The sequence below is a fragment of the Hyla sarda genome, chromosome 9 (genome assembly GCF_029499605.1).
Source record: "Hyla sarda isolate aHylSar1 chromosome 9, aHylSar1.hap1, whole genome shotgun sequence".
In the NCBI taxonomy this organism is placed as follows: domain Eukaryota; kingdom Metazoa; phylum Chordata; class Amphibia; order Anura; family Hylidae; genus Hyla; species Hyla sarda.
The window spans coordinates 9618269-9643988 of record NC_079197.1 but is presented as its reverse complement, the minus strand read 5'-3'; the positions used below and the strand labels follow the sequence as shown (position 1 = coordinate 9643988).

Here is a 25720-nt window from a genome sequence, read left to right as displayed (position 1 = left end):
GAGATCCTGTTCTAGAGGGTATGGATGATGACCATCAGAGTGTAATTAGTCTGCAGATCCTGTTCTAGAGAGTATGGATGATGACCATCAGAGTGTTATTAGTCTTGAGATCCTGTTCTAGAGAGTATGGATGATGAGCATAAAAGTGTTATTAGTTTTGAGATCCTGTTCTAGAGAGTATGGATGATGACCATAAGAGTGTTACTAGTCTGGAGATCCTGTTCTAAAGAGTATGGATGATGATCATTAGCTAATTATTGCTGAATTAAATTATTTTCCTAGAGGGTATGGATGATGACCATCAGAGTGTTATTAGTCTGGAGATCCTGTTCTAGAGGGTATGGATCAGTACTTTCCTCAGGGAGAGGACACCTCTTCAGGTGTAACGGAGATTCAGGTTAGGCCATTTAGCACTCCGCAGGCATTCTGGGTAGGGGAATATGCAAAGCAGCTCATTACACAACCTTTTCAGGTAGTGTTCCCTGGTATCAGCTTAGCTCCTGTTAAGGAATATAAAAAGCTGAACGGGAGTTATGCCAAGCCAGACTACTCCCCAAAAGGGAAGTTTCGACCCATCTGCAGACAGCTGTTTCAGATGGGTCGAAACTTCCCTTTTGGGGAGTAGTCTGGCTTGGCATAACTCCCGTTCAGCTTTTTATATTCCTTAACAGGAGCTAAGCTGATACCAGGGAACACTACCTGAAAAGGTTGTGTAATGAGCTGCTTTGCATATTCCCCTACCCAGAATGCCTGCGGAGTGCTAAATGGCCTAACCTGAATCTCCGTTACACCTGAAGAGGTGTCCTCTCCCTGAGGAAAGTACTGACCCTGTATATATATATATATATATATATATATATATATATATATATATATTTATATATATATATATATATATATATATATATATATATACAGTGGTCCCTCAAGTTACAATATTAATTGGTTCCGGGACGACCATTGTATGTTGAAACCATTGTATGTTGAGACCAGAACTCTATGGAAACCTGTTAATTGGTTCTAAAGGCACCAAAATGTCATCCAAAAATAGGAAAAGGTGAGAATAAAAAAAAAAGTAGATAACTATTATAGATAAAGCAAATCCTTATATATAAAAGTAAGAAAGATCTGCTGGGAGCTGTAAACCACTGTCTATGTCAGTGTTTCCTGAGCAGGGAGCCTCCAGCTGTTGCAAAACTACAACTCCCAGCATGCCCGGACAGCCTTTGGCTGTCCGGGCATGCTGGGAGTTGTAGTTTTGCAACAGCTGGAGGCTCCCTGCTTTGGAAACACTGGTCTATGTAGAGGACAGGAGCTTCTTCAGGGTCCTGTACAGTACACGCAATGTCCTAAAAAAGTAAAATGGAGCCGCCCTCACCTGGTGTCCAAAGGAGCAGGTAACCCTGGCACAGGTAAAGAGTACAGAACATGTAATACCTCCCTGTACTGTAGGGGGGCGCTACCAGACACCAGTCAGTGCATGCACTTCAGTAATACAGGTAAAGAGTACAGAACATGTAATACCTCCCTGTACTGTAGGGGGTGCTACCAGACACCAGTCAGTGGATACACTTCAGTAATACAGGTAAAGAGTACAGAACATGTTATACCTTCCTGTACTGTAGGAGGCGCTACCAGACACCAGTCAGTGCATGCACTTCAGTAATACAGGTAAAGAGTACAGAACATGTTATACCTCCCTGTACTGTAGGGGGCGCTACCAGACACCAGTCAGTGCATACACTTCAGTAATACAGGTAAAGAGTACAGAACATGTAATACCTCAGTGTACTGTAGGGGGCGCTACCAGACACCAGTCAGTGCATGCACTTCAGTAATACAGGTTAAGAGTACAGAACATGTAATACCTCCCTGTACTGTAGGGGGCGCTACCAAACATCAGTCAGTGCATACACTTCAGTAATACAGGTAAAGAGTACAGAACATGTAATACCTCCTTGTACTGTAGGGGGCGCTACCAGACACCAGTCAGTGCATACACTTCAGTAATACAGGTAAAGAGTACAGAACATGTAATACCTCCCTGTACTGTAGGGCTCGCTACCAGACACCAGTCAGTGCATACACTTCAGTAATACAGGTAAAGAGTACAGAACATGTAATACCTCCCTGTATTGTAGGGGGCGCTAGCAGACACCAGTCAGTGCATACACTTCAGTAATACAGGGGTTTTACCAGTGAATGCCCATTCTGATCTTCCAGCCATTGACATGTTTCACAGATCTGTACTGTCTGTACATTGTATGTTGAGTCTGGTTTCAACTTACGATGGTCCAGAAAAGACCATTGTATGTTGAATCTATTGTATGTTGAGGCCATTGTAAGTTGAGGGATCACTGTATATATATATATATATATTCATATATAATTTTTTTTATTGTGTGTGTATATATATATATATATGTTTATTTGTTTTTCATTTTATTTTTATTTGCTTTTATATCTATAAATATATACAAGAACCTGCGGTGGGTGCCAGCGCCTTTGATCCTGATCAGGGTCCATGCAGCGCTCCATAGATGCAGAAAAATCAACGCTGGTTTATTCGCTCATGGCAAAAAAACAGCAACGTTTCAGGTCACAAAGAGCCTTTTTCAAGCTAGTGATACACAGTGTAATAGGGGTATATACTGTAAACCCAAACATGATAAAACAATCATCATAGCGCTCATAGAATCAATTAAGACAATAGTTAATACAATACATATAAAACATTCCATATTGTTATAAGATTCAGTGCATACATGTTCATATAATCAATACAGCGAATATTGGGAATAAAGGGACATTGTGCCATAGAAGTAAAGTGCTTGAAGCCTGTTCTCTTTGTTAATTATTAATAAGCAGCACGTTAAAAGGTTATTTTACATTATACAATAATTATGTACAGTTGCGCATCAACGTGCTGCCGATTATTAAAGGGGTACTCCACTGGAAAAAAATAATTTCTAAATCAACTGGTGCCAGAAAGTTTAGACAGATTTGTAAATTACTTCTATTTAAAAATCTTAATCCTTCCAGTACTTATCAACTGTTATATTTTCCACAGGAAGTTCTTTTCTTTTTTGAATTTCCTTTCTGTCTGACCACAGTGCTCTCTGCTGACACCTCTGTTCATGTCAGGAACTGTCCAGAGTAGAAGTAAATCCCCATAGCAAACCTCTCCTGCTCCGGACAGTTCCTGACATGGACAGAGGTGTCAGCAGAGAGCACTGTGGTCAGATAGAAAGGAAATTCAAAAAAGAAAATAACTTCCTGTGGATCATACAGCAGCTGATAAGTACTGGAAGGATTAAGATTTTTTAATAGAAGTAATTTACAAATCTGTTTAACTTTCTGGCACCAGTTGATTTAAAAAAAAAATGTTTTCCAGTGGAGTACCCCTTTAATGCTGCTGAAGTGTTGCTGCCTTTTGCCATGAGTGAATAAACCAGCATTGATTTTTTTGCAATATATATAATTTTTTTATTTACGTTTCTTAGCGTGCCCAGAAGAATTAGATCATGAAGGTGAATAATGACGAGGAGGTCATCATCCAAGAAAAACGAGATTTCCGAAAAGTCATTGCTCTCCAAAGAATGAGAACCTGGTAATAGTCCCCGGGTTCCCGAATCGGAGGTGGCAGATAATGATTTGTAGATTATCATAATGAGAGGGGTAATAATCTGCCGGATCCCACATAAGGCCAATATTAACCTCTGAGCGATGACAAAAATACGGAAATATTTATTCTGCCTCCACATCTATAGACATAATAATAATTCTCGGCTAAGTTATTCCATACTATGTCTTTATAAGGGTCAGAGCTCCTTTTTTTATATATACTAAGATATAGCTCCAAATCCTCTGCCGCCATTCATATGTGATAAATGACCAATAAACGACTGTCTCCAGCCACTGTCAGTGAGGGTCTGACTGCATACATAGTAATGCCACATGGATTATAGTCATTTTATACTGTATAAATCTGTATGTGGGGAACGACTCCTAGTGTCAGCTGTAGGAAAAAGTAGTGTGTATCTTGAATAATGCCTCTCGCCGTGAGCTCTATAATACTGCCTCCTATATACAAGAATATAACTACTATAAAACTGCCCCCTATATACAAGAATATAACTATTATAATACTGCCCCCTATATACAAGAATATAACTACTATAATACTGCCTCCTATATACAAGAATATAACTATTATAATACTGCCCCCTATATACAAGAATATAACTACTATAATACTGCTCCTATATACAAGAATATAACTACTATAATACTGCTCCTATATACAAGAATATAACTACAATAATACTCCCCCCTATATACAAGAATATAACTACTATAATACTGCCTCCTATATACAAGAATATAACTATTATAATACTGCCTCCTATATACGAGAATATAACTACTATAATACTGCTCCTATATACAAGAATATAACTACTATAATACTGTCTCCTATATACAAGAATATAACTACTATAATACTGCTCCTATATACAAGAATATAACTACTATAATACTGCCTCCTATATACAAGAATATAACTACTATAATACTGCTCCTATATACAAGAATATACCTACTATAATACTGCTCCTATATACAAGAATAAAACTACTATAATACTGCTCCTATATACAAGAATATAACTACTATAATACTGCTCCTATATACAAGAATATAGCTACTATTATACTGCTCCTATGTACAAGAATATAACTACTATAATACTGCTCCTATATACAAGAATATAACTACTATAAAACTGCTCCTATATACAAGAATATAACTACTATAAAACTGCCCCCTATATACAAGAATATAACTATTATAATACTGCCCCCTATATACAAGAATATAACTACTATAATACTGCTCCTATATACAAGAATATAACTATTATAATACTGCCCCCTATATACAAGAATATAACTACTATAATACTGCTCCTATATACAAGAATATAACTACTATAATACTGCTCCTATATACAAGAATATAACTATTATAATACTGCCTCCTATATACGAGAATATAACTACTATAATACTGCTCCTATATACAAGAATATAACTACTATAATACTGCTCCTATATACAAGAATATAACTACAATAATACTGCCTCCTATATACAAGAATATAACTACTATAATACTGCTCCTATATACAAGAATATAACTACTATAATACTGCACCTATATACAAGAAAATAACTACTATAATACTGTCTCCTATATACAAGAATATAACTACTATAATACTACTCCTATATACAAGAATATAACTACTATATGACTGTTCCTATATACAAGAATATAACTACTATAATACAGCTCCTATATACAAGAATATAACTACTATAATACTGCCCCCTATATACAAGAATATAACTACTATAATAATGCTCCTATATACAAGAATATAACTACTATAATACTGCCCCCTATATACAAGAATATAACTACTATAATACTGCCTCCTATATACAAGAATATAACTACTATAATACTGCTCCTATATACAAGAATATAACTACTATAATACTGCTCCTATATACAAGAATATAACTACTATAATACTGCCTCCTATATACAAGAATATATCTACTATAATACTGCTCCTATATACAAGAATATAACTACTATAATACTGCTCTTATATACAAGAATATAACTACTATAATAGTGCTCCTATATACAAGAATATAACTACTATAATACTGCTCCTATATACAAGACTATAACTACTATAATACTGCTCCTATATACAAGACTATAACTACTATAATACTGCTCCTATATACAAGAATATAACTACTATAATACTGCTCCTGTATACAAGAATATAACTACTATAATACTGCTCCTATATACAAGAATATAACTACTATAATACTGCTCCTGTATACAAGAATATAACTACTATAATACTGCTCAAATATACAAGAATATAACTACTATAATACTGCTCCTATATACAAGAATATAACTACTATAATACTGCCTCCTATATACAAGAATATAACTACTATAATACTGCTCCTATATACAAGAATATAACTACTATAATACTGCCTCCTATATACAAGAATATAACTACTATAATACTGCTCCTATATACAAGAATATAACTACTATAATACTGCTCCTATATACACGAATATAACTACTATAATACTGCTCCTATATACAAGAATATAACTACTATAATACTGCTCCTATATACAAGAATATAACTAATATAATACTGCCCCCTATATACAAGAATATAACTACTATAATACTGCCTCCTATATACAAGAATATAACTACTATAATACTGCTCTTATATACAAGAATATAACTACTATAATAGTGCTCCTATATACAAGAATATAACTACTATAATACTGCTCCTATATACAAGACTATAACTACTATAATACTGCTCCTATATACAAGACTATAACTACTATAATACTGCTCCTATATACAAGAATATAACTACTATAATACTGCTCCTGTATACAAGAATATAACTACTATAATACTGCTCCTATATACAAGAATATAACTACTATAATACTGCTCCTATATACAAGAATATAACTACTATAATACTGCTCCTGTATACAAGAATATAACTACTATAATACTGCTCCTATATACAAGAATATAACTACTATAATACTGCTCCTATATACAAGAATATAACTACTATAATACTGCTCCTATATAGAAGAATATAACTACTATAATACTGCTCCTATATACAAGAATATAACTACTATAATACTGCACCTATATACAAGAAAATAACTACTATAATACTGTCTCCTATATACAAGAATATAACTACTATAATACTGCTCCTATATACAAGAATATAACTACTATAATACTGCCCCCTATATACAAGAATATAACTACTATAATACTGCTCCTATATACAAGAATATAACTACTATAATACTGCTATTATATATAAGAATATAACTACTATAATACTGCCTCCTATATACAAGAATATAACTACTATAATACTGCTCCTATATATAAGAATATAACTACTATAATACTGCTCCTATATACAAGAATATAACTACTATAATACTGCTCCTATATACAAGAATATAACTACTATAATACTGCTCTTATATACAAGAATATAACTACTATAATACTGCTCCTATATACAAGAATATAACTACTATAATACTGCCTCCTATATACAAGAATATAACTACTATAATACTGCTTCTATATACAAGAATATAACTACTATAATACTGCTCTTATATACAAGAATATAACTACTATAATACTGCTTCTATATACAAGAATATAACTACTATAATACTGCCTCCTATATACAAGAATATAACTACTATAATACTGCTCCTATATACAAGAATATAACTACTATAATACTGCTCCTATATACAAGAATATAACTACTATAATACTGCTCCTATATACAAGAATATAACTACTATAATACTGCTCCTATATACAAGAATATAACTACTATAATACTGCTCCTATATACAAGAATATAACTACTATAATACTGCCTCCTATATACAAGAATATAACTACTATAATACTGCTCCTATATACAAGAATATAACTACTATAATACTGCTCCTATGTACAATAATATGCCCGGACAGCCAACGGCATGCTGTGAGTTAAAGTTTTGCAACATCTGGAGGGCCACAGTTTGAGACCACTAGTCTGGTAATAAGCCATTACGCTAATTCCTGACTGTGTATATAATCGGAGATGATGGACATGAAGGGCGTCTGTTTGTTGGAGAAATCGCTCATTGTCCAATTACATCGTTCGGGTTCCCGACCTGCGTAATTTGGATCCTGATCTCCAGATTATTATTGGCGAACGTGTTAGCTGCTGTTTTCCTCCGCGTCCTGGCAGATGGCAGATCTCTAATTATAGACGGTGAGATGATGATACGGGGTATATTTCTAGACCAGGAATCTTGTTCATTTGGTGGCTGCGGAGCCGACAGTCCTGCGCACAGTAATTGCTCCCCCATGACTTTAGGTAAATCATCTATGTATCAGCCAAGATTCCTTTTTTAACTTGAGCTGAAAACATTCGGCTAATTAGAGCAAGTGGGAATAGGGAAGTCACTGTAGTTTATATATATGTTACTATATGCAGAGCAAGGACCCCCTGATAGTCCCATTCACTCGGAGGAAGACATCCGGCGTTCTAGAAGTAGTAGGAAGACTTTGATCTCCGGCCTCTATCACTATTTAATTATGTTCAATGACCCTGCCCGGCCCCAAAAAGTTCTTGTCTTAAAGCTTCGCCCTTATTAGTTCTAATTAAATGTGTTATTTGTGCTAAGGAGTAGTAAACCGATGCATCGTGGGTATTGTGATTGCCGTCACCGGTAGCATCTTAAAGGGGTACTCCGGTGAAAATCTTTTTTTTTCTTTTTTTTTGTAAAACAACTGGTGCCAGAAAGTTAAACAGATTTGTCAATTACTTCTATTAAAAAATCTTAATCCTTCCTGTACTTATTAGCTGCTTAATACTACAGTGGAAATTATTTTCCGTTTGAAACACAGGGCTGTCTGCTGACATCACGAGCACAGTGCTCTCTGCTGACATCTCTGTCCATTTTTAGGAACTGTCCAGAACAGCATATGTTTGCTATGGGGATTTCCTTTTACTCTGGACAGTTCCTAAAATAGACGGAGATGTCAGCAGAGAGCACTGTGCTCATGATGTCAGCAGAGAGCTCTGTGTTTCAAACGGAAAAGAATTTCCACTGTAGTATTCAGCAGCTAATTAGTACTGGAAGGATTAAGATTTTTTAATAGAAGTAATTTACAAATCTGTTTAACTTTCTGGCACCAGTTGATTTAAAAAAAAAAGTTTTTCACCGGAGTACCCCTTTAATGTGTGCTCACCTAGTGGTGCTGTACTGCGAGTCCCTCAACATATGATGGTAATCCGTTCCAAATGAACCATCGTTTGTTGAAACCATCGTATGTTGAGGGATCCGTGCAATGTAAAGTATACGACAGTGGTCTACATCCTGCGGACCTCCAGATGTTGCAAAACTACAACACCCAGCATGCCCGGACAGCCAACGGCTGTCCGGACATGCTGGGAGTTGTAGTTTTGCAACATCTGGAGGTCCGCAGGTTGAAGACCACTTGTATTGGAGGTTATACTCACGTGTCCCCACGGCTCCCTTGATGTCGCCTTCCATCGCTGTCGCCGCGTCACCAGTGTGTCCCCGACACTCCGGCAAGGGCTCTGCTTCCCCGGCATCCTCGCTCTCCGTCGCCGCCATCACGTCGCTACGCACGCCGCTCCTATTGGATGATGGGACGACGTGCGCAGTGACGTGATGATGATGATGGAGAGCGCCGACGATGCAGGGGATCCCGAAGAGGACGCGCCGGAGCCCCAAGGACGGGTAAGTGATCATCAGCGGACCACACGGGGCACCGTAAACGGCTATCCGGCGGCAGCTGAAGCAGTCTGCGCTGCCGGATAGCCGTTTATGCGATGGCCCCGACATACAAAAGCATCGTATGTTGAAATGATCGTATGTCGGGGCCATCGTAGGTCAGGGGGTCACTGTACCGTAATCTGCCTATTGTCACTTATTTGTGACTGATTGATGTGGAATGCTGCCCGTCAGTCTGCCGTGGTCCTCTGTCATAGTCCTAGAGTGGATACGAGATGTCCTCAGGAAGGTGAGGAGGAAAATGGCTGCTTGTACAGGCGCTTCTCCACGGAGGGTTCTTATATTACCATGAACTGAGATGGACTCAGATAATGGTGCTAAAGAAAGGCTTTATTTGCCAGAATTAGAGTGCTCCTAATCTCAGCTCATTACCTGTATAATAGACTCCAGGGAGCCAGAAATGTTGATGATTGATAGGAGGTCAAATACTTATTTCACTGAGTAAAATGCAAATCAATTCATAACTTATTTGCAATGTGTTTTTCTGGATTGTTTTGTTCTTATTCTGTTTCTCACTGTTAAACCTTTGATCAGAATAAGCAGGGGACCAAATAATTTATTTTAGTTTTCACTGTAGTTAAGTGTTCTCCAACCTGCGGCCTCTCCACCAGTTACAAAGCTTAGTATGACTAACAGCCTTTGGCTGTCCAGGCATGCTGGGAGTTGTAGTTTTGAACAGCTGGAGGAACACTGGTTGGTAAACACTGATCTAAGGTGACTGCCAACCAATCACCTCTGCTTCTCCTTGCAATGAGCTCTAGTTTGGACTCTGCCTGTAACATGCTTGCTTCTGCACAGAGGACAGACTTCAGCCTCTCCTGTGCCACCTATAATCCAGTTCTTGTGGTGAAGCTCCATACTCCCCCCTCCATAGACATGTATTGCTTGTCTTCAGTTCCCCCCTCCATAGACTTGTACTGCTTGTCTTCAGTTCCCCCCTCCATAGACTTGTACTGCTTGTCTTTAGTTCCCCCTTCATAGACTTGTATTGCTTGTCTTCAGTTCCCCCCTCCATAGACATGTATTGCTTATCTTCAGTTCCCCCCTCCATAGACATGTATTGCTTGTCTTTAGTTCCCCCTTCACAGACTTGTATTGCTTATCTTCAGTTTCCCCCTCCATAGACTTGTATTGCTTGTCTTCAGTTTCCCCCTCCATAGACATGTATTGCTTGTCTTCAGTCCCCCCTCCTTAGATTTGTATTGCTTGTCTTCAGTTCCCCAGTCCATAGACTTGTATTGCTTGCCTTCCGGTCCCCCCTCCATAGACTTGTACTGCTTGTCTTCAGTTCCTCGCTCCATAGACATGTATTGCTTGTCTTCAGTCACCCCCCCCCCTCCTTAGATTTGAATTGCTTGCCTTCAGTTCCCCCCTCCATAGACATGTATTGCTTGTCTTTAGTTTCCCCCTTCATAGACTTGTATTGCTTGTCTTCAGTCCCCCCCCCTCCATAGATGTGTACTGCTTGTCTTCAGTTCCCCCTCCATAGACGTGTACTGCTTGTCTTTAGTTCCCTCTTCATAGACTTGCATTGCTTGTCTTCAGTTACCCCTCCATAGACATGTATTGCTTGTCTTCATTTCACCCCTCCATAGAGTTGTATTGCTTGTCTTCAGTTCCCCAGTACATAGACTTGTATTGCTTGTCTTCTGGTCCCCCCTCCATAGACTTGTACTGCTTGTCTTCAGTTCCTCCCTCCATAGACATGTATTGCTTGTCTTCAGTCACCCCCCTCCTCCTTATATTTGTATTGCTTGCCTTCAGTTCCCCCCTCTATAGACATGTATTGCTTGTCTTTAGCCCCCCCTCCATAGATGTGTACTGCTTGTCTTTAGTTCACCAGTCCATAGACTTGTATTGCTTGTCTTCAGTTTCCTCCTCCATAGATATGTATTGCTTGTCTTCAGTTCACCCCTTCATAGAGTTGTATCTCTTGTCTTCAGTTCCCCAGTCCATAGACTTGTATTGCTTGTCTTCCGGTCCCGTCCCCCCCCCCTCTATAGACTTGTACTGCTTGTCTTCAGTTCCCCCCTCCATAGACTTGTATTGCTTGTCTTTAGTAACCTCTCCATAGACAAGGATTGCTTGTCTTCAGTTCCCCAGTACATAGACTTGTATTGCTTGTCTTTCGGTCCCCCCTCCATAGACATGTATTGCCTGACTTCAGTCACCCCCCTCCTCCTTAGATTTGTATTGCTTGCCTTCAGTTCCCCCCTCCATAGACATGTATTGCTTGTCTTTATTCCCCCCCCCCTCCATAGATGTGTACTCCTTGTCTTTAGTTCCCCAGTCCATAGACTTGTATTGCTTGTCTTCAGTTCCCCCTCCATAGATATGTTCTGCTTGTCTTCAGTTCACCCCTCCATAGAGTTGTATTGCTTGTCTTCAGTCTCCAGTCCATAGACTTGTATTGCTTGTCTTCAGTTCCCCCCTCTATAGACTTGTATTGCTTGTCTTCAGTTCACCCCTCCATAGAGTTGTACAGCTTGTCTTCAGTTCACCCCTCCATAGAGTTGTACAGCTTGTCTTCAGTTCCCCCTTCTATAGACTTGTATTGCTTGTCTTCAGTTCCCCCCTCCATAGACTTGTATTGCTTGTCTTCAGTTCCCCCCTCCATAGACTTGTATTGCTTGTCTTCAGTTCACCCCTCCATAGAGTTGTATAGCTTGTCTTCAGTTCACCCCTCCATAGAGTTGTACTGCTTGTCTTCAGTTCCCCCCTCTATAGACTTGTATTGCTTGTCTTCAGTTCCCCCCTCCATAGACTTGTATTGCTTGTCTTCAGTTCCCCAGTCCATAGACTTGTATTGCTTGTCTTCAGTTCCCCCCTCCATAGACTTGTATTGCTTGTCTTCAGTTCACCCCTCCATAGAGTTGTACAGCTTGTCTTCAGTTCACCCCTCCATAGAGTTGTACTGCTTGTCTTCAGTTCCCCCCTCTATAGACTTGTATTGCTTGTCTTCAGTTCCCCCCTCCATAGACTTGTATTGCTTGTCTTCAGTTCCCCCCTCCATAGACTTGTATTGCTTGTCTTCAGTTCACCCCTCCATAGAGTTGTACAGCTTGTCTTCAGTTCACCCCTCCATAGAGTTGTACAGCTTGTCTTCAGTTCACCCCTCCATAGAGTTGTACTGCTTGTCTTCAGTTCCCCCCTCTATAGACTTGTATTGCTTGTCTTCAGTTCCCCCCTCCATAGACTTGTATTGCTTGTCTTCAGTTCCCCCCTCCATAGACTTGTATTGCTTGTCTTGCAGACACAGAATAAAGCTGAGCTGATTTTCAGAAAAGAATATTTGATCTACAGGAGGGGGTAGAGGGAAAAAGTTTGATAACAGGAGAAAGAAGCAATGTTTTGTCTAATAAGATATATTACAATGTTTTATATATTCGCTTGTTCTATTCATCTATGCAATGTTTGTTCTAATGGCATGAGTCTATTGAGTATAAGTGGTGTTAAACATGACTAGTAACCTCCCATCTATTCTCCACTATTGGGATTAAATGGGTACTTAATATTGGCACCAAATTTGTCATGTGCCAGTCCTGGGGAACAGTCCCTGTTACTATAGAGTCCCTGAATATTAAAAACAGAGGTCTGTCTATTACAATACTTAATTCCTTCAGAACACGGGGGTGATTGCCATCTGGACCTGATGATTTGTCTATTTAGATTTTTTGTAGGCGGCACTGTACTTCTTCCTGGGTTAGACAGGTGACCTGTACTTCTTCCTGGGTTAGACAGGTGACCTGTACTGGGGAGTTTACCTTATTTCACTGTATTTCACCTGGCATTTCATTATCCTTGGTGTACACAGTGTAGAAGAATTTGTTTAGTATATTTGCTTTTTCCTGATCCCGTCTATAATTTCTTCCTCATCATTTTGTGAATAAACTAGTTGTATATTGATGCACTCAGAAGCCTATCCCCCGCCAACAAGAACAGGTTATGCTCACCACCTTAGACGTAGCACACACCACATCCCTGCAATGTCTTCCATCCCCCGCTTTATTTCTCTCCCTATATTAATTTAATTTGTGCCCTCCATTCCCTGTATCCTTTATTGCTCCTCTGGTTCCCCCGTCTGTCCTGTCTGACAGCTCAGCGCCCTCCCAGGAGAGTCTATGCAGCCTACAGCAGAAAAGGTTCCGGCTCTCAGAGAAGCTGCGGCGTCTTGTTACCTTACAGAGCCCATAGCTAAAGCCGGGCACTGAACTTGTGTACATTAAGTGGACACATAGACATTCTGCCATCTTTCATTTATTCACTATATGCCTTCTGATGGGCAAAGTTTACATCCGTTCTGACAGAATCTCCAGTAAGATGTTTTTCAAGGTCCCGGGCATAAACTAGGTAAAACTTATGTACAACAATATAACTATTGTAATCCAGCACCTTATACACACTAAGATACTGCTCCTACTGTATATACAAGAATATAACTACTATAATACTGCTCCTATATACAAGAATATAACTACTATAATACTGCTCCTATATACAAGAATATAACTACTATAATACTGCTCCTATATACAAGGACATAACTACTATAATACTGCTCCTATATACGAGAATATAACTACTATAATACTGCTCCTACATACAAGAATATATCTACTATAATACTGCTCCTATATACAAGAATATAACTACTATAATACTGCCCCTATATACAAGAATATAACTACTATAATACTGCCCCCTATATACAAGAATATAACTACTATAATACTGCTCCTATATATAGAGAATATAACTACTATAATACTGCTCCTACTGTATATACAAGAATATAACTACTATAATACTGCTCCTATATACAAGAATATAACTACTATAATACTGCTCCTATATATAGAGAATATAACTACTATAATACTGCTCCTATATACAAGAATATAACTACTATAATACTGCTCCTATGTACAAGAATATAACTACTATAATACTGCCTCCTATATACAAGAATATAACTACTATAATACTGCTCCTATATACAAGAATATAACTACTATAATACTGCTCCTATATACAAGAATATAACTACTATAATACTGCCCCCTATATACAAGAATATAACTACTATAACACTGCTCCTATATACAAGAATATAACTACTATAATACTGCTCCTATATACAAGAATATAACTACTATAATACTGCCTCCTATATACAAGAATATAACTACTATAATACTGTCTCCTATATACAAGAATATAACTACTATAATACTACTCCTATATACAAGAATATAACTACTATAATACTGCTCCTATATACAAGAATATAACTACTATAATACTGCTCCTATATACAAGAATATAACTACTATAATACTGCCTCCTATATACAAGAATGTAACTACTATAATACTGCTCCTATGTACAAGAATATATCTACTATAATACTGCCTCCTATATACAAGAATATAACTACTATAATACTGCCTCATATGTACAAGAATATTACTACTATAATACTGCTCCTATGTACAAGAATATAACTACTACAATACTGTCCTATATACAAGAATATAACTACTATAATACTGCCTCCTATATACAAGAATATAACTACTATAATACTGCTCCTATATACGGGAATATAACTACTATAATACTGCTCCTATATACAAGAATATAACTACTATAATACTGCCTCCTATATACAAGAATATAACTACTATAATACTGCCTCCTATATACAAGAATATAACTACTATAATACTGCCTCCTATATACAAGAATATAACTACTATAATACTGCCCTATATACAAGGATATAACTACTATAATACTGCTCCTATATACTAGAATATATCTACTATAATACTGCTTCTCTGTACAAGAATATAACTACTATAATACTGCTTCTCTGTACAAGAATATAACTACTATAATACTGCTTCTCTGTACCAGAATACATGAATATACAAGTATATACAATACATATATGTAGAATGTTGTCTGTGTCATCCGCCATCTCATCTCACATTAGACTCTTATTACACTGTAATATTTGCTAAGAATCCCTTGTGAAGCAGACGACAATATGCAGGTTATTGATGGTCTCGCTCGGGGCAACACGTTTTTTACATTGTTTATTGAAAAATAAATTGCGCCTGAACCTAATTCTCGGCTGCCATCGTATTCGTAATATTTCGCACATTTATAGAACCTTTAGGAATTTATGATAATGGCGGTCTGTAAGAAATGGCTTGTAGCAGTCTAACCTTATTAATAAGAACAATTTCTTAAAGCGCCACTAACCTTCATTGCATGAACACCCAATTGATTTCAATATGCATTGTGTAATGACTCATTTTACCTGTGGTGGCGCTGTGGGGAAATTGAACATTTTCATCCCAATTCATTCACAAATTGCAGCAAAATGGGATTATTTGAAGCAAGGAACATCTGTATACTGCTGCTGCTATCTCTATGGGACAGTATATACCAAAAAGAACTGGAGCTACTCAAGAAAGTATAACAATGACAATATACATATAAAACCTCATTAAAATGGATACCAGAAAAAGGGCGACATGCCCGGGACTATAATGTTGTACTAGGCAACAATAGCAATAAGTAAAAAATACTATATGGATCTGATGGCAGTATGTATGGTAACGTAACAAACAATATGCAGAGTCACTAATGGGTTAACTGAAAGTCAGACCAGTAAAGAGTTGAGTAAAGTGCAAATGCAATAACTAAGTTAACGGACAATGCATGATACACAAATATAGCAGCAATACAAACCACTACAGCAATAGTAGAGTCAGAAGTCTCTATGGGATCAGGATATATAGTAGTCATGTACCTCCCCTCCAGCTCTAGCTGTATACTGCTGCTGCTATCTCTATGACATCAGGGTATATATAAGTTATACACCTCTCCTACAGCTCTATCTGTATACTGCTGCTGCTATCTCTATGTGATCAGGATATATGTTGGTAATACAGCTCTCCTACAGCTCTATCTGTATACTGCTGCTGCTATCTCTATGAGATCAGGGTATATATAAGTTATACACCTCTCCTACAGCTCTATCTGTATACTGCTGCTGCTGTCTCTATGTGATCAGGATATATATTAGTTATACACCTCCCCACCAGCTCTATCTGTATACTGATGCTATCTCTAGAGGATCAGGATATATAGTAGTCCTACACCACCTCTCCAGTTGTATCTGTATACTGCTGCTGCTATCTCTATAGGATCAGGATATATCATAGTTATACACCTCCACTTCAGCTCCATCTGTATACTGCTGCTATCTCTGTGGGATCAGGATATAGAGTAGTTATACACCTCCCCTCCAGTTCTATCTGTATACTACTACTATCTGTATGGGATCAGAATATATAGTAGTTATACACCTCCCCTCCAGATCTATCTGTATACTGCTGCTATCTCTATGGGATCAAGATATATAGTAGTTAAACACCTCCTGTAAGACTAGGTTTGAACTTTGTGTTTTTCTTACATTTTTTCCTTTTCCTTTTCTTTTTCCTTTTGCCGTGACTTTCCCAAAATCGTTGCAAAATGCTTCTACTTGTATTATTTTTACTGCAGTTTTGGAAAATCGCAGCAAAACCACAGCCAAACGTAGTATAATTGTGTGGAAAATTAGGTATGTGTGAACACAGCACAAATACTTTAAATCTTCATAAAATGCCAAAATTGTGATTATAAGTCAAATCACTTTCTCATGGCAATAGGTCTCACACACTTTCAATAAGAAAATGCATCAAAACTGCACATAATGTGAACTGACCTAAACTCAGTAATGAGTCTAATCAGTTCACTTTTGGTGACCTCCAGTACCTGCAGCCTAAGGGTCTATTCACACGGCAGAATTTCCGCTTGCGGAATTCCGCCTTAAATGAAACCCCAATAGACTTCAATGGGATTCCGCACTCCCATTCACACTCCTGAATTTCCGCTTGCGGAATTTCAAGCTGAAATTCTGCCGTTTGAATAGACTTTAACTAGATGATCAGATGCAGTGATCAGATTCCACCCCCTTTCTCTCTCTCTCTCTGCAAAGTCAGAGGCTTCATGGGAAATGTAGGCAGCATTAGGAAATCATTTCAGTGATGAAATAGAATCAATATGTTTGTTACCCTATGTCTGCCACATCAGCTAAAACAGGTAAGCACAATACATACACAAGGACCTCTGCAATAGTCTCTAATAATAGCCTATGCTGCTCTATATTTGCAAAAAAAAAAAGTTTTCTATGTTTTATTTTTCGTTAAAAAGCTGCCACTTGGTGTCTCCCTACTTGTCCAGAGCACATTTCCCCCCATCTCTTGCACAGACTTTTGACTCCTACTGGCCTGGCAGAAGTCCAAAATCAGGGGGGTGGGGATGGGGGGTGCAGCCTTATCCAATCATAGCTCATATCACACTGATCTGCTCTGGGCTGTGTGTAGCAGAGTGAGGGAGGAAGTTCTCCCCTGTATGGCTTCAGATGATGTCACAGCCTGCTGGGGAACGCCCCCTTCCCAGTCTGTGAATCTGACTAAGCAGAAAATACAGAACAATATCAAGGTAGAAAACTAACAAATAATAAAAAATAAAGGCCGGGGGTGGTTTATCATGACCTGGGAGGATTATAAAATGTAACAAGATCATGTGACGTTCTCTTTAATTATTCATCTGGATACATTTATCTGGTGACCCAAAGAAGCCGGTGAGAAATAGTAAAGAAAACGACAGGGACAATAAATACCAATGGGAGAAAATGTCAACGTGTCAGTGAGGATTTACAGACGGCGCTGAAGCCTTGTGGACAGACATCTGTACAACCCGAGAACATGGAAGAAATGATATTGTGGAGGCAAACTATAAAGTGGGAGATAAACCGCAGGATAAATCACCCGCTTTACTGCCAGTCGGGAACATTGTGCAGCTGGATGAGGGTTTAACAGGGGATTGGTGAAAATGACAGGGGGGGGGGGGGGGCTCAGGAGCGCGGTGCAGGGACAAGATGTCCTTGGCGAGATACCAGGACAGACCGCGGTCACAGAGTGTGAATATATGCCTAGAAGCAGCGATCTACTGTAGAATACTCAAGAAAAAGAAATAAATGCTTCGTTTTCTCCAGACATGATACAGCTGGTGTATCTAAGCCTTTCATGTGTGATACAGTCTTTGAGGACTGTAGGGAAGATTTACGGCCATCTTTCTGGTGCCGTTTTATGGTGTATGTATCTTCTGAGCCGCCATTTTAACCCTAATGTGCAACAATATCTAATCAGATACTGTATCTAATTATTTGTGATACTGTGAGCCTGTGTATCTAAGCCTAACGTGCGTGCCACTGTCTGCTAGGCTGCTGTTTTTAAAGGAGTACTCCGGCCCTAGAGATCTTATCCCCCTATCCACGGTCACGCCGCCTCATTGCAAATCTATGGGAGGGGGCGTGAGGGCTGTCACGCCCCCTCCTATAAACTTACATTGAGGGGCGTGGCCGTGATGTCACTAACGGGGTGCAGCCAGGACGTCACTAGCCTCCGGCCCTGCACCCGACGCTCTAAACGAATGCCGGGTGCAGCGGGGAGATCGCGGGGGTCCCCAGTGGTGGGATTGCCACTATCAGACATCTTATCCCCTATACTTTGCATAGGGGATAAGATGTCTAGGGGTGGAGTACCCCTTTAAGTCTATCATGTGCCGTCATGCCCCCTCCCATAGACTTGCATTGAGGGGGCGGGGTGTGGCATCATGAAGGGGCGGGGCTATGATGTCACGAGCTCCCGACTCCATCTCCAGCGTTTGGAACAGTTTGTTCAAAATGCTGAGCAGCGGAGTACCCCTTTAATGTCTCTCAGTATCAGCCAGCCCAACACCTGAATGGCATAATAGCTGAGCTTCTGTATCTAAGCCGATTACATGTCATATTGTCTATATAGTTAGCCGTACATTACAACCTTATTGTAGCGCTTATTATAATTGTTGTATAATGGCTGCCGTCCACAAGATCATGTATGCCTTCGGCCTGCAGCTGTAGCCTGGTAACCTTAGCCTCAGGCTGGTGTATCTAATCCTATCACTCCTGAACCTCTCTGCTGAGCAGTGTATCTAATCTTTAATTTGTGATACCGATGAAGTCTGATGAGCTGCTGCATCTAAGCCTATGAAGTCTGATAATGTCTAATGAGCTGGTGTATCTAAGCCTGTCATGTGTGGTAAAATTCATGAGCCGGTGTATCTAAGCCTTTGTAGTGATGACGTCTGCTGTGCACATAGCTGGTCTCCTTAGCGTATCGCGGCCTCCGTCCTCCGGTCGCTGTTGGCATCTTTTATGTCGCTTGAACTCCTCACAGGAGCGATGTCACCCCCCTCCCCACCCCCACCCGAAGCTTTTGTGAAGCTGCCAGGGCAGATGGCGGGAAAGTAATGCCAGCGCGTGCGTAACGGAGTGTTTGTAAATGTTTAAATGTGTTTATTTATGCACATGTCTGTCTATCTGCATTAATTGTGCATCAGCTACTAGGTACCGAGTGAGGGAATATGTGATGGTAGAAAATATACCGGCTGTGGGGGAGATTTAGCAATGTGGTCTGTGAGAAGAAGCTTTTTATACAGGTTTTTTTTTTTGCTTTCTTTTAGACAGCCGTGCGCCATATTTACAAAAAAGGCGCACGGACTTAAAAAGAGGACGGGGGTTGTGTATATAGTGACTGGAGGGGACGGGCTGTGTATATAGTGACTGGAGGGGACGGGCTGTGTATATAGTGACTGGAGGGGACGGGCTGTGTATATAGTGACTGGAGGGGATGGGCTGTGTATATAGTGACTGGAGGGGATGGGCTGTGTATATAGTGACTGGAGGGGACGGGCTGTGTATATAGTGACTGGAGGGGCGGGCTGTGTATATAGTGACTGGAGGGGACGGGCTGTGTATATAGTGACTGGAGGGGACGGGCTGTGTATATAGTGACTGGAGGGGACGGGTTGTGTGTATAGTGACTGGAGGGGACGGGCTGTGTGTATAGTGACTGGAGGGGACGGGTTGTGTATATAGTGACTGGAGAGGACAGGCTGTGTATATAGTGACTGGAGGGGACGGGCTGTGTATATAGTGACTGGAGGGGATGGGCTGTGTATATAGTGACTGGAGGGGATGGGCTGTGTATATAGTGACTGGAGGGGACGGGCTGTGTATATAGTGACTGGAGGGGACGGGCTGTGTATATAGTGACTGGAGAGGACGGGCTGTGTATATAGTGACTGGAGGGGACGGGCTGTGTATATAGTGACTGGAGGGGACGGGCTGTGTGTAGTGACTGGAGGGGGCGGGCTGTGTATATAGTGACTGGAGAGGACGGGCTGTGTATATAGTGACTGGAGGGGACGGGCTGTGTATATAGTGACTGGAGGGGACGGGCTGTGTATATAGTGACTGGAGGGGACAAGCTGTGTATATAGTGACTGGAGGGGACGGGCTGTGTGTATAGTGACTGGAGGGGACGGGCTGTGTATATAGTGACTGGAGGGGACGGGCTGTGTGTATAGTGACTGGAGGGGACGGGCTGTGTGTAGTGACTGGAGGGGACGGGCTGTGTATATAGTGACTGGAGGGGACGGGCTGTGTATATAGTGACTGGAGGGGACGGGCTGTGTGTAGTGACTGGAGGGGACGGGCTGTGTATATAGTGACTGGAGGGGACGGGCTGTGTATATAGTGACTGGAGGGGACGGGCTGTGTATATAGTGACTGGAGGGGACGGGCTGTGTATATAGTGACTGGAGGGGACGGGTTGTGTATATAGTGACTGGAGGGAACGGGCTGTGTATATAGTGACTGGAGGGGACGGGCTGTGTATATAGTGACTGGAGGGGACGGGTTGTGTATATAGTGACTGGAGGGGACGGGCTGTGTATATAGTGACTGGAGGGGACGGGCTGTGTATATAGTGACTGGAGGGGACGGGTTGTGTATATAGTGACTGGAGGGAACGGGCTGTGTATATAGTGACTGGAGGGGACGGGTTGTGTATATAGTGACTGGAGGGGACGGGCTGTGTATATAGTGACTGGAGGGGACGGGCTGTGTATATAGTGACTGGAGGGGACGGGCTGTGTATATAGTGACTGGAGGGGACGGGCTGTGTATAGTGACTGGAGGGGACGGGCTGTGTATATAGTGACTGGAGGGGACGGGTTGTGTATATAGTGACTGGAGGGGACGGGCTGTGTGTGTAGTGACTGGAGAGGACGGGCTGTGTATATAGTGACTGGAGGGGACGGGCTGTGTGTATAGTGACTGGAGGGGACGGGCTGTGTGTAGTGACTGGAGGGGACGGGCTGTGTATATAGTGACTGGAGGGGACGGGCTGTGTATATAGTGACTGGAGGGGACGGGCTGTGTGTAGTGACTGGAGGGGACGGGCTGTGTATATAGTGACTGGAGGGGACGGGCTGTGTATATAGTGACTGGAGGGGACGGGCTGTGTATATAGTGACTGGAGGGGACGGGCTGTGTATATAGTGACTGGAGGGGACGGGTTGTGTATATAGTGACTGGAGGGAACGGGCTGTGTATATAGTGACTGGAGGGGACGGGCTGTGTATATAGTGACTGGAGGGGACGGGTTGTGTATATAGTGACTGGAGGGGACGGGCTGTGTATATAGTGACTGGAGGGGACGGGCTGTGTATATAGTGACTGGAGGGGACGGGTTGTGTATATAGTGACTGGAGGGAACGGGCTGTGTATATAGTGACTGGAGGGGACGGGTTGTGTATATAGTGACTGGAGGGGACGGGCTGTGTATATAGTGACTGGAGGGGACGGGCTGTGTATATAGTGACTGGAGGGGACGGGTTGTGTATATAGTGACTGGAGGGAACGGGCTGTGTATATAGTGACTGGAGGGGACGGGCTGTGTGTGTAGTGACTGGAGAGGACGGGCTGTGTATATAGTGACTGGAGGGGATGGGCTGTGTATATAGTGACTGGAGGGGACGGCTGTGTATATAGTGACTGGAGGGGACGGGCTGTGTATATAGTGACTGGAGGGGACGGGTTGTGTGTATAGTGACTGGAGAGGACGGGCTGTGTATATAGTGACTGGAGAGGACGGGCTGTGTATATAGTGACTGGAGGGGACGGGCTGTGTATATAGTGACTGGAGGGGACGGGCTGTGTATATAGTGACTGGAGGGGACGGGCTGTGTATATAGTGACTGGAGGGGACGGGCTGTGTATATAGTGACTGGAGGGGACGGCTGTGTATATAGTGAGTGGAGGGGACAGTGTGTGTGTGTTAGCAGGAAGGGACAAGCTCTGTTTATAGTGATTTTCAACTTCTTGAAAACAGCAAATGTTTAATGTGTGATAAAAGACCATAAATTATTAAATTCACGGAGTAATATAACAGGTTTACACTTGGGAAATCACTTCTGCTGTTGCTGTTTCATATTTTACTGCTGATTGAAGGTTTACAGGTCAGATTCTTGCTCCAACCAAAGTAGTTACAAAAATCAGACATAACGTAGGTGAAGCGAGCATCATACAGCGGGGCTTCAAATTTTGTGAACTTCTCAGCATTTTATCTATTATTCAGCATAAATTTGGCTTAAAAGTAGGTTAATTATTTATTGAGGGAAATGATCCAATATCATATATCTGTGAATGGCAAAAGTATGTGAACCTTTTATTACCTTGTATGACCCCCTTGTGCAGCAATAACTACATCCAAACACTTCCAATAGTTATTGATTTGTCATTCGCATCGACTCGGAAGAGTTTTGGTCCATTCGTCCGTACAAATCATTTTCAGCTCTATGATGATGAACTGCTCGCTTCAGGGGCTTTCATAACATTTCTATTGGGTAAGGTTCAGGACTTTTGACTTTTGCTGTATACAAACTTTTACCTTTATTCATCTTTAACCATTCTTTGGTAGAACGACTTGTATTGCTGCATGAACCAATTCTCTTAAAATTCAGCTCACTGACAGATGTCCTGACCTTTTCCTTTTGAACTTTTTCGGTATAATTTAGAGTTCATTGTTCCATCGACGTTAAGTCTTCCCGGCCCAGATACAGCAACAGGCCCGAAACATGACACTAACATCACCTTGTTTCACAGATGGTATGAGATTTTTATCATAGAATCCAGTGTTTTCTCCAAACTTAACATTTCTCATTTAAACCAAAAACTGGTTGGTCTCATCCATCCACAAAATAATGTTCCAATAGCCTTCTGTCTTGTCCAGGTCATCTTTAGCAAACTGCAGACAGGCAGCAATGTTCTTTTCCTTCTGATGGTGCACATAAGTTAGTATGAGAAATGCCTTTAGTTGCTTTGGGTTCTTTTGTGACCTAGTGGACTTTTATAAACCACGCTTCCTGTATGAAGTAATTGAATGGAAGGGGAGGTCCAGTTCTCAGGTGGATTGCTGTTAAAACATAGCTTTTACTGTCCTATATTAAAAACATGGTAAACAAAAACACCTAATAGTGCGTTATAAACAGCACGCCGACGCGTTTCAAGCTTAGGGTAAGCTCTTAGTCATGGCAAAGTAACACAATACAGTGAAGGTTTATATACACTCATAAGTAAAGTGAAAAGATTGACACGTGAATACCCACGAGGTGCCAGGCGGCAGATTTAGCACGATCCGGCAGACAGGGCGGCAGTTTTGTTTTTTGAATATCTGAATCACAATGATTTTAATTTGAAGTTTATCTGTAATTTGGAAAATAACACCGTACATTTTTTGGGACATTACTTTGACTGGAGACTGCGAAAACACTGTTATAAATACTAGCATGTACCGTAAGCCAACTTCGGGCAACACAATTCTCCATGCAAAAAGCGGTCACCCATGTCACACAGTGAGGAACCTACCTATAGGAGAGTACGTGAGGGCAAAGAGAGAATCCTCAACAATGGAAATATATGACAATACTGTGCGTGACATCAGAAAACGCTTACAAACCCGTGGATATCAACTTACAGTACTACACAGAGCAAAAGCCATAGCTGATGGCAAAACCAGAGCCCATTACTTACAAAGTACGGTACATCTAAAAACCAAAAACAATGCTCAGAACAGTCCCAGTCAAAATTAACCTTCTCAACACCATATTCCGTGGACTTTGATAACATACGCAAGAACATCCAAAAACATCTGCCCATTTTACATCAGGACTCTACCACTGCAAGTATTCTACAAACTGGGGTCAGGTCTGTGGCCAGACGAGCCAGATCGTCACCAGATTGTCACCTAGCGAGTACCAGGAGACAATGGCCAAAAATACTGGGCTATCTACCACTGGATCCTATAAATGTAACCAGTCACGCTGTTCCACCTGTAAATTTATCACAAAAACTTTCACATCTACTACCACTAAATGTATTTATCAATTGTAGCACCAACCATGTCGTATATCTGGCCATTTGTAAAGATTGTGCACTCCAGTATGTAGGGTGCACTACAAGAAAATTAGCCGAACATATGAGAGACATTATACCATCTGAAGCTGCTATGGGCACTAGGTCCACCTCTGGACTCACAAAACACATCAGAGATGGGAATTTGGGGGATTCATCCTGTATACAAATTACGGGGATTGAGAGAGTCCAGCAACCCCGCCACAGAGGAGACTGGGCCCGTTTGGTTTTACACTGGAGGCATTTTGAATATTGTCCCTGGACTCCTGTGTACCAAACGGACTCAACTACCGTAACGATTTAATGTACATGTATTAGATTGGGTTCTCTAAAAAAAAAAAAAACTCACCCTAGGCATTCTTACATCTGTAGAGCTATTCTTTCTAGCATCATTTTATATTTTGTATACTTTTGGCTCTTTCTCTTGTTCCCCCCCCCCCCCCTTTTTTTGAATTTTTTTTCTTTCTATTATGTGTGGTCCACATTGTTAGGTCCTATTATGTGTGGTCCACAGTTGATCTATGTTGGGCGATAAGCCATTAAAGGGGTACTCCGGCGCTAAGACATCTTATCCCCTATCCAAAGGATTGGGGATAAGATGCCTGACCACGGGGGTCCTGCCGCTGGGGACCCCAGTGATCTTGCATGCAGCACCCTGTTACAATCAGTCCCCGGAGCATGTTCGCTGATGACTGGCGATCTCTGGGAGGAGCGGTCCGACTTTTGCATGGGTTTGAAAAATCCACCTCACACTGGAGCATTGTGACGTCACGGCTCCACCCCCGTGTGAT

The 25720-nt window shown here is 40.8% G+C and overlaps 1 protein-coding gene across 4 annotated transcripts in view; it reads left to right on the top strand.

Annotated features, from left to right (window-relative positions):
* LOC130290806 (caM kinase-like vesicle-associated protein) overlaps positions 1-25720 on the top strand; it is a 99564-nt gene that overhangs the window by 24630 nt on the left and 49214 nt on the right. Inside the window, exon 1 of one of the 4 annotated variants that reach the window (XM_056538894.1) lies at positions 19885-19931. The exons of 2 other annotated variants lie outside the window; for them this stretch is intronic. In XM_056538894.1, the coding sequence (XP_056394869.1) occupies positions 19922-19931 (10 nt within the window). In that variant the 5' untranslated portion in view covers positions 19885-19921. Of the gene's footprint in view, positions 1-19884; positions 19932-19988; positions 20019-25720 lie in introns of those variants that run through there. One more of the 4 variants, XM_056538897.1, reaches the window with a different exon arrangement.